Raw genomic sequence first — 18,889 nt, forward strand, 5'->3', positions numbered from 1 at the left:
ACAAGTGACCGCGGGTTAAATAGGAAGGTGGGGTTTCATGCCTTTACCTTCCTCCCAAAATACGTGCCGTGGAGAAAGGGACCAGTAAACTCTGCCATTCTTGCCATTCTGCCACCAACCTTAGTTTAAAATAACAGACAAACTGATTTCAGCATTTTTAAAAAAGAAGTGAGTTCCCCACCCTCCACACCCTTCCTGCTTTCGTCTCCTGATAAAGATTTTTTGAAAAAATACCAGCTATATGCTCGCTGGACAAGGATTTTACTGAAGATTTTACCAAATAGCTTGTGGGGTTACGTGTCCCTTAGTGGGAGTCACACTGATGGTCTTTAGGAGGAAATGAACAATTTTACTCGCTGTCAACCTCCAATCAGTGCCACGTCTACTCAAAGATACATGTGTTGAGTATGTGTTCTGCGCCAGGCAGCGTGTCAAGTATTTAAAACATGGTGATGCCTCCTGTACTCACAGAGTTTCCATTCCAGCAGGTACTATGATACGGTTAATAACGTCTACCGTTTTGGTAATACTGACCGTGGGACAGCACTTCACCTGACTGAATCCCGAGTGCAGTCCTGCAAGCTTATTTTAACATTCTCATTTTGCAGATGAGGAAACTGAGGCTTAGCGCTTTGCCCAAGGTCATCTACCTGGTATGTAAAGGGGCCAGAATCTGAAGCCAGGTCTGTTTTGTTTCAAAGCTCATGTTCTTCCATTTGTAAACTTAAAAAAAGTCAGCAAAGCAGTTTCACGCACAGTTTTTATCTAGTCTTCTGTTATCTGGCCCAGGGAGGGCATTCAGTTTTGAACTGAAAGGTAATTATTCTCAGTTTGAGAGATTCAGTGAAAAAAAAAATCACTGATTAATTGCATGGTTTTGGGAGTGTATCTTATTATCAGCTTGCCTTACTTGCAGTTTTTTCATGAACATATGTTTAAGGATAAAACTTATTCATATGACACAAATTTTAGTGTAATTACTAGAGAAGAACTTAGCTATTTTAAGAGAGTCTGTATTGAATAATTTTTAAAGCAAATGAAATAGTTTGTAACGCAAATAATTGCCTTCTAATTTCCTTGTATAAACACACGTTCCCAGTCTTCATTTGTTTAAAATGTTTGGTTGATAGTAGCTCAGGAAAGATGGGGAGAGTCTGCGTATTGTTCCTTTTCTTTACCTGTGTAAATTGTCTTCAATATTTAAAGGCACACTAAATTATCATAGTATAAACTTCAAAAAAGACACATGGTGTAACAGAGAGGCAACATTTAAAACAGAACTGTGTAAGCAGAAGTCAGGGGGAGTCAAATGTTAACAAGAAACCTTGAGCTCAAATTAGTCAGAGAAATTCAAGGAAACCTGAAATTGTGTTTTTTTTTTCAGTTGGTAAGCTGATCATTATTTCCACTGACATCTATTGAATACCTGCTGTGTGACAGATACCGCTTCGGCGCTGGGATAAAATAATGTTTAAGAACAAGTTCCCTGCCGGCCAGAACCGGTGGTCTGGCAGGTAAGGGAGCACGGTGACTTGTGAGTGAGGCAGATGACTGGTTTAAAAGCTGAAGCCTCTGAGGCTTGACATCAGGAGACAGAGATACCTTTATACACAGAGGGAAGAAGAGGGGTCAAATGGGAAAGAACAGGAGACGAAATAGTGGGAAACAATGATAAGGAAGAAAGTGCGACACCTGGCAGGGAATGAAGGTCAGATTCGGGAGGAAAGGACAAGTCTATATTCTATGGTATCTCACAGACTAGTTCAGAGTAGCACTTGTATGATGCTTTACAAATTAAAGAAATTTCCAAACCACTTTCCATGTGTCAAATCAAACTTGATGATAACAGTGAAGAAGGCTCGGTTTTTATCTTCATCATTTAGATGCACAAACTGAAGTCAGGGCAGTTTAATGATTTTCCAGAGATCACAGGGTTGCAACGTCGGTCTGCTGACTCCAAATTCAGAGCTCTTTCCACCATTCTAGGACAGCGTTCATGGAGAGACGGGCGACTTGCTCTGCAAACTAGACTGGTACGGATGATCTCTTCAGACCATGTGTGTTGGGAAAGTGAGAGCATGAGAAACACATGCTGACGCCACTAGGAGAGATGTACACGTGGTCCAGTAATGCCAAGGACAGCAGACAGTTCTGCAGAGAGATGTGATGTGTGTGTACGCTTCCTACCATAACCAAGCCCAATGGGAGCCACTGCTTAATTCTTTGCTAGTTTTGTTCTATCTGTAGATTAACACCAGGTTTTACAGATGCCTCACTCAGATCCAGCCCTTAAACTAAATAGTAACAGAGAGACTCTCTGTGCAATGATCAATATGAGGATGACTTTCTCTAGGACTCAGAGCTCACCAAGAAAGAAAATGTAGGCATGAATGCAGTTGATTTGTCTCTGTTGTATCAAGGGTAGAACTGACTTTTAAAGTTTTCCTTGGAATTGGAAGACTGGATGTCTGAGGCTAATACAGTGACAACCAAGCAAAGGCAGCCCACCATGAAGCTGTAGCACCATCTATAAAAATATATTTTATTTGAATTAAATTTTAGATTTACTTTGCTCTAAGAAAGTTCTGTCATGTTGGCGAAACTTGTATTTTCAGTATCAAGGTCAAATAAATCTATGCCTCTGAGTATAAGTGGAATAAAGACAGAGGAATTGTCTTATATGGGAGAACTTGCATCAAATGAAACAATCGAATCTGAAAGATACAATCATTTTAGAGTTTTTCCCAGTTTTAAAGAGTATCCAACTCATGTGGACCTTACCCCTTCCCTCTTGTGATTGGTGATCTCAGTTTTGAGTGTGTAATGAGAAATTGTTTTAGATATGTATGCTTTACATATGCATCCTTGGGGATGCTTAAGACATGGTTTTGCTAGTCCATCATTGTAAAGGTCACTTTAGAAAGTCAAGATGACGTCGCGCCTGTAGTTATTACACTGTTGTTTGGCTCCCCTAGCTTGCAGAGCCACCCAGGTATTGCACATATTGTGTGCATCTGGGCCCTTACTCTGCGCTGGGGGACTTTCTGTTGATGCAGCACAGACATCGGAAGCTAGTCAGTGACTCCAGGAGACGAGAAATGAGAGCGATGACTCAAATGGGACTTAAAGGGATTAAAAGTCAATCCAGTTCTTTAAATTATCTTTAATTTCCTTAATGTTTTATAGTTCTCTGTGTATGTCTTCCACACCTCACACTGGTCAGAATGGCCATCATTAAAAATTCCAGAAACAATAAATGTTGGAGAGGGTGTAGAGAAAAGGAAACTACACTATTGGTGGGAATGTAGTTTGGTGCAGCCATTATGGAAAACAGTATGGAGAGTCATTAAAAAAACTAGAAATAGACCTACTCTATGACCCAGCAATCCCACTCCTGGGCATATATCCAAAGAATACTATAATTTGAAAAGATACATGCACCACAGTGTTCATAGCAGCACTATTTACAATATCCAAAACATAGAAGCAACCTAAATGTCCATCAGCAGATGACTGGATAAAGAAGATGTGCTATATATACATATATATAATGGAACACTACCCACCCATAAAAAAGAATAAAATGCCAGTTGCAACAACATGGATGGATCTGGAGATTGTCATACTAAGTGAAGTGAGTCAGAAAGAGAAAGATAAATGCCATATGATATCACTTTATGTGAAATGTAAAAAAAAATGAGACAAATGAACTTACTTACAAAACAGAAACAGACTCAGAGACATAGAAAACAAATTTGTGGTTACCAGGTGGGGGAATGGCGGGGGTGGAGGGGTAAATTGGGAGTTTGGGATTTGTAGATAGAAACTTACTATATATAAAATAGATAAACAGCAAGGTATAGCACAGGGGACTACATTCAATAACTTATAATAGTCTTATGATGAAAAAGAATGTGAAAAGGAATATATATATATATGTAGATGTACAACTGAATCACTATGCTGAACATTAGAAATTAACACAACATTGTAGATCGACTCTACTTCAATTGAAAAGTCAATCCAGAGATCTGCATGGTTATCCCCAAGGCAAAGCCAGGGTGTGTCCTAGTCTTTTTCTATCATTAATGCACACAGTTCTCGTCCATGTCCATGCTCCATCTTTAGAGGGATCTTGACTTTTCAGGCTGTTTTGGTTTTCATTGTCACCAGAGGTCAATTTTGAAAAGAATTTTGATTAGGGATCTGAGAAAACAAAAGTGTAAATTTTTCCTGGAGTCTCACTCTTTTCTAGGTTCTTATCAAAGAAAGAAAATTTATCTGGCACGTAATTATTGAACATTTAGTCTTCATATTGTAACATAAGGTGCAAATACATTATTGTTCATGTCTAGACATCTCTTAAGTAAATTATTAAGAAGAATTTGGAGAAAAACTGACTTGGAGTAATGTGTTCACAAAATTTCTTCTAATTATTTTAAGGCTAAAATCTTCAGAGTAAGGCAATACTTGGAAATGAGATCTAAGTAGACTAAAGCTGATCAGGAGTGCTACACAGGCTATAAATAAAAGTGCTTGTAAAATGGGATCCCCTTAAGAAAATATTACTTTACCTTTTGAATCAAATTATTATTTTTAAACATGCTTTTATCTAAGAGATTTTTATAGCTATATGTTCTTTATTAAATTACAACTAATAACAGTGATTTATATTTTAAAACCATAAAGGATATATCATGGAAGTAGTAGAAAATCAACTCAAATTTCTCTTTTATTTTCCCCTCTTTTTGGGGGTCAAAAATTATGAAGCAAAGAAACTCACCATTCAGGCCTTGATGGCTCACAGTCCTGCATCAGTCCTTTTTTTTCCCATTTCCCTGCTACCAACCTAGTTCAGCGATCTTCTATTTAGTTGCCCTAATCACACCTTTGCTTTCCTACAGATCATTTTCATATAATAGCCAGAATTATGTTTTTATAATGTATATCAGGTCATGTCACCTGCTAATGAATTTCAGTTATATATAGGAAAAAATTCAAAGTCCTTTCTATGGCCCACCGAGATTTGGCCCTTTGTACCTTTCAGGGTCACCTACTGCCCTCACTGTACCCAGCCCCGCCCCTCCTGTGTTTCGGTACCACTGAGCTCTTAACTAACTAGCTCCCCAGAAAGCTGGCCTTGCTCCTGACCTTTCCTCTTCTTGGATGGCTTTCCTGCACAGCTTATCAGCACTGCCCTCTCCTTGGCGTTACTGACTCATCTTAAAGATCACCTTCATAAAGAGACCTTTCCTGGTCACCCAGTCCAAGGCGGCCCTGCGTCACTCACCATCATGTCACTCTGCTTCGATTTCATGTATTATCTATTCATCTATCATGTAACAAATGTTTATTGACCATCTGTTCTGTGTTGATGAACACAGTAAAGTTCCTGCCCTTAATGGAGCCACCATTCCAGTGAAGAGGAAAAATCAGTTTGTCACAACCGGGTACCCCCAGCCCTGACTGGGCACCACAGACGGAGTAAGGGTGCCATGACAGCAGTGGGCTTCTTTTAATTCTGCTGGAATGAGTGACCTTTCAGAGAGCTCATTCTTTCTCACCCTTTTACCATTTACTTCTGTAAAGTTACCTCTACAACTGGGGAAGTGGCAAGGAACCGCACAGAGAACTCAGCTGCAGTGGGTCTAGGCCGCTACAATTTATTTATTTATGCATTTATGTTTATTTATTTGATTTTTTAATTATGTTATTTATTTTTTAATGCACATTCTTGAGCAAGTCAGGTTAGATTGCCTACTTTTTGCCTTCATTTTTTCATTTGTAAAATGAGGTAGTCTTCTCCACTGAGTGAATTAATGACGAAAGTATTCAAGTAAATAGAGCGCTATCCGAAGGGTCCACTGAGGTAGGTATTAAATGTTGCCTGCGGAAGTTCCTAAGTTTGCTGAAATTTTCCCCATCTGCTCCGAAAGGAAGGAGCTTCTTGAATATGTGCCTCTGTCTTCTTGTCCGTTGGATAAACAGCACTGAAGAATATTTAGCTTGTCTCCAATGACCACATTTCACTTTGATTCTATCCTAACAGCATTCATTTTCTGTTCTTCTGCAGTACTTTGGAAGTTTACTTGTCATTTTCTGTGTAGAGCTGGCTTGTGGCGTTTGGACATACGAGCAGGAAATTATGGTGAGTTCGAAATGGAATATAATCACAATCTGAAGCAAGATGTGTTCAGCCTTTTAAATCAGGTACTCTTGAGTTGTTAGGCACCTGATTATGAGTTTGTGTGTTTATGCTATATGGTAACAATGAATATTCTCAATACTTCTGAAACGTAACATTTCCTTTTCTGTGTCGAAAGCATAGTGCCAAAGCATAATTTGTAATATTTCTTTCCTCTGCTCTGATATATGTCTTTAATTCCAGACCTTGCTTAAACATGGATATAACAGACTAAACACAGTATATGTTCCAAAATAATTTTACCAACTTTTGATTGTGTAATAGGAAATAGTCGCATTAGCCATAGGACTTGAGAAAGCTTGAAAATCTACATGACAGCCTTCTAAAGATGCTGACTGTCCACTGATGGCTAGGGAGCAGCCACTTTCTGTTTGCAGCAGGGCTGAACCATCCTCCAAATCAAGAAGTGTGTGTTAAAATGAATGAGAATAAATGTTTCTTAACCTTAAGATTTTACCAGTAATGTTTGGTTTACCGCTTACACCTTGCCTCTGTTCCATTGGGCATTATTACTTATATGCTGTTTGCTCATTTCATTGGTGAAAATCGGCACATTGATGATCAGTGAGGTCCAGCACCTTGGCACGTCTGCGAAGGCTGGCTCTTTTCTTGGTGGCAGGTCAAATGTTTCCACGGGGAGCCTCGTAGAGTAACTCTGTTTCAGGAAGGTGATGTTTTTTCAACATGTAGTCTTTGGACTGTCTACAGCAGGAGTCACCCAGGGCAATTTTTTTTTTAATTGCACATTATACGGCTCTAGGCCAGATCTGTGAAAACAGAATAGAGAGGGAAAGGCAAGGGCTGGGCATTGGCATTTGTGACAAATCCCAGGTGAGTCTTCAACATTTTAAAATTTAAGAGCTCTTAGGAAGAGAAGGTTATTTTACATTTGTTTCTGAGTGGCATTTCAGCTGTTGTGTAAGAAAATCGAAGACATTTCTAGAACTGATGCAGTTCTTAAAGATTCTATGGTGAACCTGCTGCTGTGTCTGTGACACTGTTTTGGATGCTAAGTGGTAATTACAGACTAGTGGGTACCTGCATACTTCAGTTTTGTAAAGGATGCTTTGGCATTGCTATGCAGCTCAGCCCTTCCGAAAACACTCATGCTTTCAATGTATGACAACTCTCAGTAAGAAGAGAATGGATGGGGTTTTTTTTTCTATTACAAATGGAAAAATCAGGGCAGGGTCTAACTGGTTTAATTTAAACTTAAGGGTTGTCTTCAGAATGAAACCTCCTGTTAAAGTAAGAATGCTTTTGTAAGCTGTTATTGAGATCTTCCATGGTGATTGTGTTTTTGTATCTTTTGCTTTTGTCAATTTTTGTTTTATATATTTGAAGGCCATGTTTTTAGGTACACAAACATTTCTACTTCAGGATGAATTGAAAAGTCTGTCGCTGAGTTAAGACTATTTGCTTTAAAGTCTACTTCATCTGATATTAATATAGTTATACCACCTTGTAAAAATTTAATGTTTATATGGTATATTTTCTGCCCATTTTTTGAGCTTTCTTTATCCTTATGTTTTCAGATATCCCCTTTGTAAACAACTTATACTTTAAGAATATCCTATTGAAATTATGCCTTTAGTTGGAATAATTAGTCCATCTATACTTAATGTAATTATAGGTTATATTTGAGTTTAAATCTATAATCTTACTATGTCTTCTTTGGTGTTGCACTGAGCTGCAAAACTGGGCGATTCCAGGAAGGTCGGTGGGGTGGGTGGTAAAAAGAAAACTATGCAGGGAATCAGGGGACCTAACTAAGTTTTAAGCCTTCTCATAGCTTTGTGACTTTGGACAGATCATTTATCTTCTTTGGCTATTTTTGCTTCTTCACTTATAAAATAAAGGAATTGGATTAGGGAAAAAAATCGGAATGCTTTTGTCATCTTTGAAAATCATATTTTCACACCATCCCTAGAAATTTGGTATATTAAGAGAAAAAGTAATTGGTTCCAGGGACTCAGTTTCTGTGTCTTATTAATTTTTTTCTGTTTTCAGAAAACACGTGGCTCTCCTTAACATTCAAGCAATCGATAGTAAATTGTACAATTAATTCTGATTTCCTCATCTCAGCTGTTGTGTTCTTTTTGGTAATTAAAGGGTTTTTAGAAATGAGTTTACTTTCTAGTGGATTTTTTAAATGGTCTGTATAGCGTTTATGTCATTCTAATGTTTGATAAATCTCCTAAGTTATAGCAAGTTTGAAATGAATTAATTTAAGGTATGTGAAAGGAAATATTTTGACTCTCCTATAACTCTAAGGAACTTGAGGAAACAGAAAGGAATTCCTGCTTTTTAGATACTTTCTTCTGTTTGGCTAAGGGGCAATCTGCAAGTGTTTTTTTAGTATCACAGTGGTACCAGATGGGTGTACGCAGCCGTGTCATTTGAAGGCATACATCACTGTTTTGCTTGGGTAAATCTTCCCCCATTAAGTCACCAGGATAAAACAAGGGCTGTTTAAAAGTGAAATGTGGAAAGTAGTCCTTTAGGAAAAACATTTGTCAGAATATTTTTTTTTTATTACTTTTGCACTAATAGCAGTGTGAATGAAAAGTGTCGTTAAAGTTTATTAGCTGCCAAATTTCGCAGAACCCAGGCTTTGCATAGAACGGGCTTTGTGCTCTTAGCTGTTCCATGCAAGGAGCCAATACATGTGTGTTTTCCTTTATGGCCCGATCGTGGTATTTTGTGCCAGAACCTCCATGATCTCTTCTGTTTCTTGCCATATTTGGTCTCAGATCAATTATGGTCACTAGGGGGAAACAACTTAAATTTATTCTGGAAAACAAAATTTAAAACAAGACTGTTCTAACAACCAGATCAGGAGGTCTGACAGCAGACAGGCTATTTCTGTTTTTCTGTTTGTTTGTTTTTTATACATGTTCACCTTCTGTGCATCATTCTGACTCTAGATAAAATCTGCCAATAATATTAACCATTTCAGATTATAAATTTCCAGAGAATTTATTTCACTTCCCCTTATTTTATGTTCAAAAGGATATGAGATAATAATAATTTATGGTGAGTAGCTTGAACTTTGGTTAGTTATCTGAAGTTTGTTGAAACCATATGAACACAAAGTATACCCAGTCGGCCCATTATTTAGGGAACAAAGTTGTGTGCCCAAGTGTTGGGGTGTTTTCTTTTGTAGCATGCATTTCCAGGTAATAAAAATGAAAATTAACAAAGGAACAAAATGAAGACTTTCTGTGGCCAGGAGTTTTTAAAATACTTCTATTGATAATGGCTTTTTTTAAAAAATAAGATTTGAAAATAGTATTAACCTTGTGTTACTGTCAAACTTGTCAGACTAAGCTCGGTTCGTATCACTCCATAGATCAGATGCAAAGTCTGTCTGCTTTCCCTGGAGTTACTTTAATACCACGCGTGTGGAGAGATTAGGATTTGGGTGACCCAGTTTCTCCTGTGGCACCGCAGATAAAACACAGCGTGATGTGCCGACTAGATTTCTAGCCAACTGTTGTATTGTGTACCTGAAGCTCTGTCCTGACTGAATACTCTATTAAGGGATGCGGTGACTTGAGAGGGGAAGCACAAAAAGCGCTTTAGTTTCACAACTGTCTTTTCTAGAATTCCAGCATGCCTCTAAACTCCAAACTTTGGAAGGGCGTTTACAAACTTACCCTAGAGTGAAGTTTGGCTTGAGCTGAACTCTTTCCCTTCTTCGTTCTTTCCCCTTGATTTTTGTACCACAGTCTGCAGTCACTTCAGAGAACAAGCTCATAACATTATGAATTCAAGGCAAAGGACATTCTGCAGCAGGGATCGCTGGCCGTGAGGAGCTCTTCGGCTAGACAGTTGACTTGTTTTGTGATTTCCTTGAACTTGATGTCAGCACTAAATGATTTGCATTATTTTGCTTACTATTTAGTACAAAAACCTACATGTAGAGATTGGTCAATAAATATTTAATAACCCCAAGCTTAGCTTATGCCCCAAATAGATATAAACTCATAATCGCATTTGTCAATTGTGAGACATCCCGTGGATGTGTGATTATGCGGATGAGTCTACGAGTGATTGGGCTTGTGAATGTGTGAACATGTGTGAGTCTGAACGTGGGTGTTTGCATGTTACAGTTGTTCATATTTTGCTTTTTTACCTCCAGGTTCCAGTCCAGTGGTCAGACATGGTCACTCTGAAAGCCAGAATGACAAATTATGGCTTACCAAGATACCGGTGGCTTACTCACGCTTGGAATTTTTTTCAGAGAGAGGTAAGTGCTATTTCTGAGGCAGAGGGTGTGGAATAAATGGCACGCTCTTGAAGCCAGTGTTCAGAGCTTTGGCTTTGGTCATTTTCTCTGTACTAAAATGTTAAGCTCATGATTCCGTCCCCACTGATGTCGCTCTTTACTGAGAAATACTTTAAGCGGCACCATGCCCTGCCTTTCGTCCTGTGCGCACCCTTTCCCCTTCATTTCACGTGGCTCAGGTATATTTTAGAATTTCTTAAAATGCCGTTTTGCTAAACTACTGTTAATTTTCCTTTTTTAAGGAGAATTCTTTAATAATTATTCAGAACTCTCTATATGAAGGGATGAATTTTCAGGACTTTTTGAGCTATCTGTAAATTAAATGTCATTTAAAAGTTTTAAATAACGGGTCTCATTTGGGGATTAGGACTCACTGTATCATTAAAAGCACAAGATCTCTAGTCAGAAAGACCTTGGTTCAAATTCCGGCTCTGCTACTTACCATTACGGGAGCTTCTATAATTTACTTAACTTCCTTAAGCCTTAGTCTCCTCATCTGTAAAATGGGGCTGTCTTCTCAGGTTGCTGAGAAGATTAAATGGGATCATAAGTTTGACCTCATTTCGTTGATGTTATTAACCATTACATTACAAAGTATGGATGCTTCCAGCTTTTCTTACCTAACTTCTCTATAGCACTGCATCCTGTTATCTAAATATAGGAATTGTATTTAGATGTTTCAAATCTGGTGACTTGCAGTTAACCATTGATTCTAACCAAGTTCTTCTCCTAAGCAGTTTCCTTGGGATGGGAGCGACATCCCCAGAGGACCCAGTATATCTCTTTTTTTAATGTCATTTAAAGCTGGGCCACAGAGCATTTGAGAATCACTGTCTTGTATCACCGAGATCCAGCTCTCTGTGGGTTATTCTGTCTTGGATACGGGCAGAGGTTCAAGCCCAGGATAATCTCCAAATCTGGCTCTTTGTGTTACAGTTGTTGAGATGGTGAAAATTATCATTGCGACACAGATTTCCTGTTTATTTAAATGCTTCCTGGCTTTGTTTACTCTTCATCTGTACTAAAAACAACGCAAAGGGGAAAGAAGTAAAGCTTAGGGAGTTTATAGTAAGCTGTGTTCAGCTCCTGCCCTGATCAGAAGCTTCCCAGAACTCTTAATTTTCTGAGATTTGCATTTAGACCATGATAATCCAGGTTAAAAAACAAATTGAGTTTTTTTTTTCCCAATGGTACAAAGAGGGGCCCAGTCTAGGTGGACAGTGGACAGCGTTGCACAACAGCCCGCACATACGTATTTTTAGATTCGTTGTATGGTGAGTTCCCGCCTCCAGACCATAGGCCTGTGTTACCCAGAAGGAGGTGGTGAAGACCTCCACGCATTCTGAAAGAGCTTTTAAAAGCCCCTTGTGTTAGTTTGCTAGAGCTGCAGTCATAACAAAGTGCCACAGCCTGGGAGGCTTGAGGCACAGGAATTTATTGTCTCACGGTTCTGGAAGCTGGACGTCTGAGATCAAGCGCAGGCAGGGCTGCTTTTCCTGAGGCCTCTCTCCTGGGCTTGTAGACAGCCAGTCTTCTCCCTGTGTCTTCTCGGCATCTTCCCTCTGCGTGTTTAAATCTCCTCTTCTGATAAGGACATCAGACATATGGGATTAGGACCACTCTTACGACCTTATTTTAATTACTTCTGTAAAGACCCTTGTCCCAAATAGGGTCACATTCTGAGGGTGAGACCCTCAATGTGAATTTTGGTGGTAGGGGCGGGAGGACACGATTCTGCTAATAACCCCCCGCCTCCCAGAATAAATTGTGGGGTTGAAAGCGACCTTGTCAGGCTCCAGTTTTCCCGACTCCTCGTTCGGTGCCGTTCTGGGCATGTACCTCACTTTGCTGGCCTCTCACTTACGCCCTAGTGATGTTTATTTAATGCCTTAAAAAAAGAAAAAAGCCTGATGGAGTAACAGACGCACATTACTATATATAAAACAGACAAACAATAAAGACCTACCATATAGCACAGGGAACTGTATTCAATTTCTTGCAATATCATATAATGGAAAAGAATATGAAAAGAAAAAGTATATATGTTTGTATAAGTATAACTGAAGCACTTTGCTGTCTGAGTCACCTAAAACTAACGTTTAAATCAACTACACTTCAATAAAAATTAAAAAAAAAAACCTGACACTAAAAAATGTATTTATTTTTCTTAAAAAAATTTTTTTTAATGGCGGTACTTGGGATTGAACCCAGGACCTCATGCATGCTAAGCATGTGCTCTACCACTGAGCTTCACCCTCCTCCCATATGTATTTATTTATTTTTAACATAGTGACTGGGGTCTGTCTCGTCTTGGGAACAGACAGGGTCTGCTGTTCACTGGTCTGTGGTCGTGGCAAGTCACTCGACTCAGAGCCTCAGGTTGTTCATGTGTAAAACAGTGGAATTTTCCAGTTTGATGCCATGCTAGCAAGAGTGGCCCTATCTGACAATGAAGTTTTAAAGGAGGCAAGAAAACTTCAAGGAGAGGTAGACCATAGTCATGTGTCCCTAAGAATGGATTTGCTTAGTGGGTAAATGTAAGAGGTTTTAGGAAAAATTTCAGTACCAAGACAGTATCTTCTATTGATGAAGAAAGCCAACTGTGTAAAAAGACAAAATATCTCAGTGACTATTAAAATTTAAAGAAAAGGTTTTGGCCCTGAACATGATATGCTTAAGTTATGTGGACAAGTCATTTCTGTGGAGCACCTCATTTCCTGACAAGGTGGGATAAATGGGCTGTTCTGTTGTGGCGTTTTCCAAGGACTGGCCTTCTGTCATCAACGTAAAAAACACATGTCCTTAGGAAATGAGAGGAGTAGGTTTTCTCTGTGTGGAAGGACTTAAAAAGACTGACTTGGAAATGTAGTAGTTTATGATTTTTAGAAAGTGGTCTTTTTACTACATGTGTTTTTTATGGATAGTCAATGACTTATGTAAAACATATGATGTCAAATTATGTTTGACCGAATTTGTAATGTTTGTGGTATATTTGTGGCTTTTAGAGCAAGTTCATAAAAGGAAAACACTAAAAAATATTCTTAAGTTTCTTGGAAAATTTTAGCATTATCCATAGTATTAGTAATTCATCGTTTATAATACTCAGAATGATTGTTTTCTCTTTAAACATGAGATATTTAGGCAAATGAAAAAAATGGAAAATCATTTTTTTGTGTTTTCCTTGTTTCATTTTACATTATTCTTTAAAGAATAACACTTTAAAGTTTATTGTAGTTGAATTTTTAAAAGGTGGATTGGGATATTTTATGATATAGTGTTAATCCTGGACACAGACTGATTTGTTGGTCTGCATAATTTGCAAGGCCAGACACTCTAGGCAAAATTCTTCTCAGTGACTGCCCATAGTCCTTGTTTTTGACTATATGGAAGAGTAACCCCACTCTACCCAAGGGCAGAAAGTGGTCATAGCTAATTATTCTGGATCTAATCTACATAGATCCTTATGCAGTGTTTCTGAACCTTGGCCACAGAAAGTTTTTGTTAATACTTGGTCAAATGAGACCAAAAAAAAAAAAAAGACTATATACTTTGTCTTCAACTTTATTCAAGCTAAAGATATATCATTTCTTCTGAGATTATGGTAATAGAATATGACAGGTTTTTCCAAGATTCTCACTTGGTTGAATAAAAATTTGTTGGCCAACAAATCTTTCTATGGAGGTTACGGAAACTTTTAATATAATATTTGAATTGGTTAAGCAGTTCAACTGGTAACCAGGCAATATGCAAATAGATTGATCAACTGTTCCTTAGTGGCTGGAGGATTAATATTAAAGATAAGATTTCAGCTATTTGTTTTGTTAGTGTGAGTAACTCTGTTGCTGTATGATCACTCATGGAAGGTCTTACATTTGGGGAGCGAGACTCCGTCAGGCCTGATCTGTTTTTACGTGTTTTGGGCATTCTGGTTCAGAATCGTTCCATTATGGAGTCCTTTCCTTCGTTTCTGTCATCAGCACAGAATGTGCACATGTCATTAGGCGACGACAGAAGTGACTTTAGCTCTGGGTGCAAAACTGTAAGAAATCTAACATTTAATCTCCTATAAGTTAAGAAAATATTTTTGTAGTTCCTGAGCCTGACCAGTCATTCTTTTGCAGTTTAAGTGCTGTGGAGTTGTGTATTTCACCGACTGGCTGGAAATGACAGAGATGGACTGGCCCCCGGATTCCTGTTGTGTTAGGGAATTCCCAGGATGTTCCAGACAGGCCCACCAGGAAGATCTCAGTGACCTTTATCAAGAGGTAAGGCCATGTGTCATTTGCTTATCGTACATAAAAGTTTTCTTAAGATGACTTTTCCGTAAAGAATCAACAACATGCCAGTGCAATTTTCCTCTTCTGTCTAATTATGAAGAACCCGAAATACTTCCTCTGATACGTGAAAAAACAGGATAAAGCTAAAAAATCAATATAGACATCTGCACACTAATCACATTCTACAAACAAAAGTGGGAAAGACTAGGTTTTAGGATTAATTGGGATTTTGAACAGTGCTGTCTAGAACCAAGTTCCATGGCCACCTCCTAGGGGTGCTTAGCAAACAGACACAATGCAGTGTGTGACGAACTCTGAACATTTGGAAAGACAAGATTTTGACTTCCTGAGCAGAATATGTATTTTAGGGCCTCCACATAAACTAAAATATATGTAGAGGGAAAAAAAAAATCAAAACTCCACTCTGCGGAGAAAATGCTGTCCTCAACTCTTCAGGTCCCCCTGCTGGCTAACGATCAGCGGCGTTAGTTTTAGTTAGCTGATTTAATGAAGTTAGATGCTCACTGGCATTAAAATCAGTTGTCGAGTGGCCAGGAAGCTTACATGTTCATGTTTTCTGGGAGACTGTATCAGAATCATCAGGTATTCCTTTGTTAGCAGAAGCTTTCCTATTCCTTCATTTTTAATGAAGGTGATTTTCACACTTTGTTAGCAGGGGAACCCTATTTTCAAATTAAAATCTAGAACTACACCGTTCCAGTAGCCAATAGCTACATGCGGATATTTAAATTAAAATTAAATAAAATTAAATTTCCATTTCCTTGGTTGCACTATCCACATTCTGGGTGCTTGACAGCCCCTTGGGACTAGCAGCTTCTGTACAGGACAACACAGATATAAGACGGTTCCATCTTTACGGAAAGTTTTATTGTAGTCTCGATCTAGAATGGAAGCTCAAAACGTAAGTCAGATGGAAGGGAAGCTGCTCAGGCTGGCGAGTTGGAATCATTTTGCAGATACATTGCCAGTCAAGTATCTGGGTACCACAAATCATCTTACCGTAAGGTAGCAATTTATACCATTCTTAATACAATGCACACACACATATTTATATGGCTATAAAAATGAAACATTAAAACAAAACCCATCAGGATTTATAAAACATGCATTTTTATATATTTCAAGTTGGTTATCTCAGGAAGTTTTATGTTTTTTCCCAGAAATACTGTTACTGTTCAAAATACTTTTTAGGCTGTCTGTACAAAGTCAGTTGTAGAGGTGCACACAAGTCAGTTTTTATTAATTTATAGTGTAAATTAACGGATTTGAAGAAGGTGCTGGATTGCCCACACAAATGTTTCATCTTGTTCATGTCTTGGATATAAGTAAATTTTGGCTGTTAAAAAAAAAATTCGTCTTAGAAGACAAGGCTACACCACATTTAAGGATATCCAAAATAGCGTGCTTTGGGCTCTGAAGGCATGCCACAAAGAGGAGTGTCAAATATTTTTAAGAGATTCAGAATTGCGTTATTCTTCCCACAGACATTTACTGTCTCACGGTTCCAAAGGCTGTAAGTCTTGATCAAGGTGCCAGCGAGGTCGGTTCCTCCTGAGGCATGTGGGGAAGAATCTCTTCTGGGCCTGTCCCGCGGCTTCTGGTGGCGTGCTGGCAAACACTGGCATTCCTTGGCTTGTAAAAGCATCACCTGGATCTCTGGCTTTACCTTGACATGACAATCTCCCTGTTTGCCTCTGTCTCCAAATTTCTCTTTTTCATAAGGACACCTCATCCTAATTAATTGTAGCTGCAAAGACTCAATTTCCAAACAAGATCACATCACAGGTACCGAGGATCAACATATGCATTTGGAGGGGGTGAAATTTAACTCATAGCAAGAATTGCTGAAGCAGCTAAAGAAGTCAGTTTTTTTATTTTAAAAGATAATCAAAATACTTGCAGTCACGCCTCACACTACTGGGAAGTATTGTGTTTGGATGCTGTCACTTTAAATATTATACTTAGTAACACCTTGGCTTTGAATGAAAATGAGTAGACAGGATATTGTATACCGAACAACGGATTATTGGGGCAGTGTTTCTGAGCTCTTCAGTGATTATGCTACATTTTTTTCCTCCTGAGTTAAGGCTGAATATTGGTTGGTGTCCGTAGTAAGGATGGTCAACGAACAAGTTCAACAATTAAAGTCCTGTTGATTTGATAAAATAGGCAATGGTGCATAATATTTCTAAGATAATATCAAAAGCAGACATAATTGTGGATATTTAGTTACATTATAACTCATCACTAGATTTAAAAAAAAAAACAGGTGATTACAGACAGACATTTATTTATTGGGATGTGAGCCCCAGGGAGGGCCTCCTCCTGGGATAATAAACCATTTTACAGAAAAAAAAAAACAAGAAACAAAAACCAAAAAACCCCAGATAATTGCAGGACAGATATAAGTATAGACATGTGAATTGAAACCTGTCAGCTTTCCTAGTGTGAACTTGTTTAATCCATCTGTTATTTTTTAGGAGTGGCAAGTCAATATGAGAAATTATTGGGCTACACATAAAATAATTTCTACCTTCTTTAGTGATTAATACCATTCATATGGTTATAACCAGTATTGATCATGAGAACGACAAAACATGAATGAATCTACCGTATCTTCCCACAAAGTCTGAATATGGACACATTCACTTCAGTTTTATTATTTAATTGAAAAGCAGTCAATTAAACATTTAATAAATTTTTTAATTTAAAAATGCAATTCATTGTTACTAGTAGTATTTATAAGGAGATGCTTTAGTTTCAGGATGTCTAGAATTGCTTGTTACATGAATTGTAAGATTAGAAGGAGCCACACTGTTGTGCATGTGCAAGTTGATGGCTCACATTATTTTAAAAGTTTTTCATATATTCATCAAAAAACTTTCGGTAGCAAGCTGGCATTATCAGTTATGAGACAGAGGTTGATTATATCAGAGTAATCTGCTTTTGTATTTTACAGTTCATGACACATACGGGTATTGGGGATGAGATAGTGCATAATTATATGCGTAGTTGACTTACAGAAGTGATCACCTAGTAGCTTTATGGCACAAGTACAATTAAATCCATCATTAAAAATAAAAGTTGGGGTGAGGGTATAGCTAAGTGGTAGAGCGCATGCCTAGCATGCCTGAGGTCCTGGGTTCAATCTCTAGCACCTCCATTAAAAAAAAATCCATTAAAAAAATGAATAAACCTAATTATGCTCCCCCAAAAAGATGATTAAATAAAAATAAGACTTAATTCCACTTTGCCCTGGAGAACATATGTTTCTTAACTGCAGTGTGCCCAGAGATCAACCACCTGGAAGATGAGGGGTCTCAAAGGGGAAACAAGGTGGGGACAGCTGGAGGCATTTGGGATATTTATTCTGAAATAGCGAGTACTGAGAGGAGATTTTTCATAGATGTCTTCAAAGATTTCAAAGTTCATCACTCAGAACAGGAACTAGACTTATTCATTGTTGCTCCAAGGGCCAGAAGTTCCAGGAAGGAAATTTTGAATCAATAGAAGGAAGACCTTGCTCATCAAAATCCGTCCAAGTTGTGATAAAGGTTCTCTTATAAAATAGTGAGTGTCTCATCACTAAAAATATTAAAGTCAAGGTCAGATAACTTTGTCACTGGTGAGTAGAATGGGTTTTTAAATTAAGAGTGAATTGGGGCTAGATGAACTTCAAGGTTGCTTTTATCTTTCATATTCTGTAAGTGTAGAGATAAGAGCTGGCTTTCTTCCTGCAGTCTTTCTTCAGTAGTCCGAAATCAAGGAAATAAATCATTCTCAGCCATCTGGTGGCCTGCATGGTCCCTGACCCGATAATACCTTATGACATATTTGAAATCTGTGAAAAATGACAGAACGGAAATACAGCAACAATCGCACCTTTTAAAAATATTTGCATCAGGAAGTATGGTTGGGTTTGGCATACAGCTTCTCAGATATCTGTAATGAGCTCTATACTTGTAGAAAAGTATCAATTTAAACATTCACAGACAAAAATATCTCTGACCGTCCATTTGGTTCTATCCCATTCATTCATTCAAAATGTTTTCAGTACCTACTGGGTTCCAAGTGCTGTTGTAAATGCTGGAGATA

The 18,889-nt window shown here is 38.2% G+C and overlaps 1 protein-coding gene across 1 annotated transcript in view; it reads left to right on the forward strand.

Annotated features, from left to right (window-relative positions):
* The window catches only part of TSPAN12 (tetraspanin 12), a 62,830-nt gene that overhangs the window by 31,156 nt on the left and 12,785 nt on the right, over positions 1 to 18,889 (forward strand). The window contains exons 5-7 of the mRNA XM_072964601.1: positions 6,074 to 6,148; positions 10,350 to 10,457; positions 14,618 to 14,761. Of these exons, the coding sequence (XP_072820702.1) occupies positions 6,074 to 6,148; positions 10,350 to 10,457; positions 14,618 to 14,761 (327 nt within the window). The remainder of the gene's footprint in view (positions 1 to 6,073; positions 6,149 to 10,349; positions 10,458 to 14,617; positions 14,762 to 18,889) is intronic.

This window comes from Vicugna pacos, chromosome 7, assembly GCF_048564905.1.
Source record: "Vicugna pacos chromosome 7, VicPac4, whole genome shotgun sequence".
NCBI lineage: Eukaryota > Metazoa > Chordata > Mammalia > Artiodactyla > Camelidae > Vicugna > Vicugna pacos.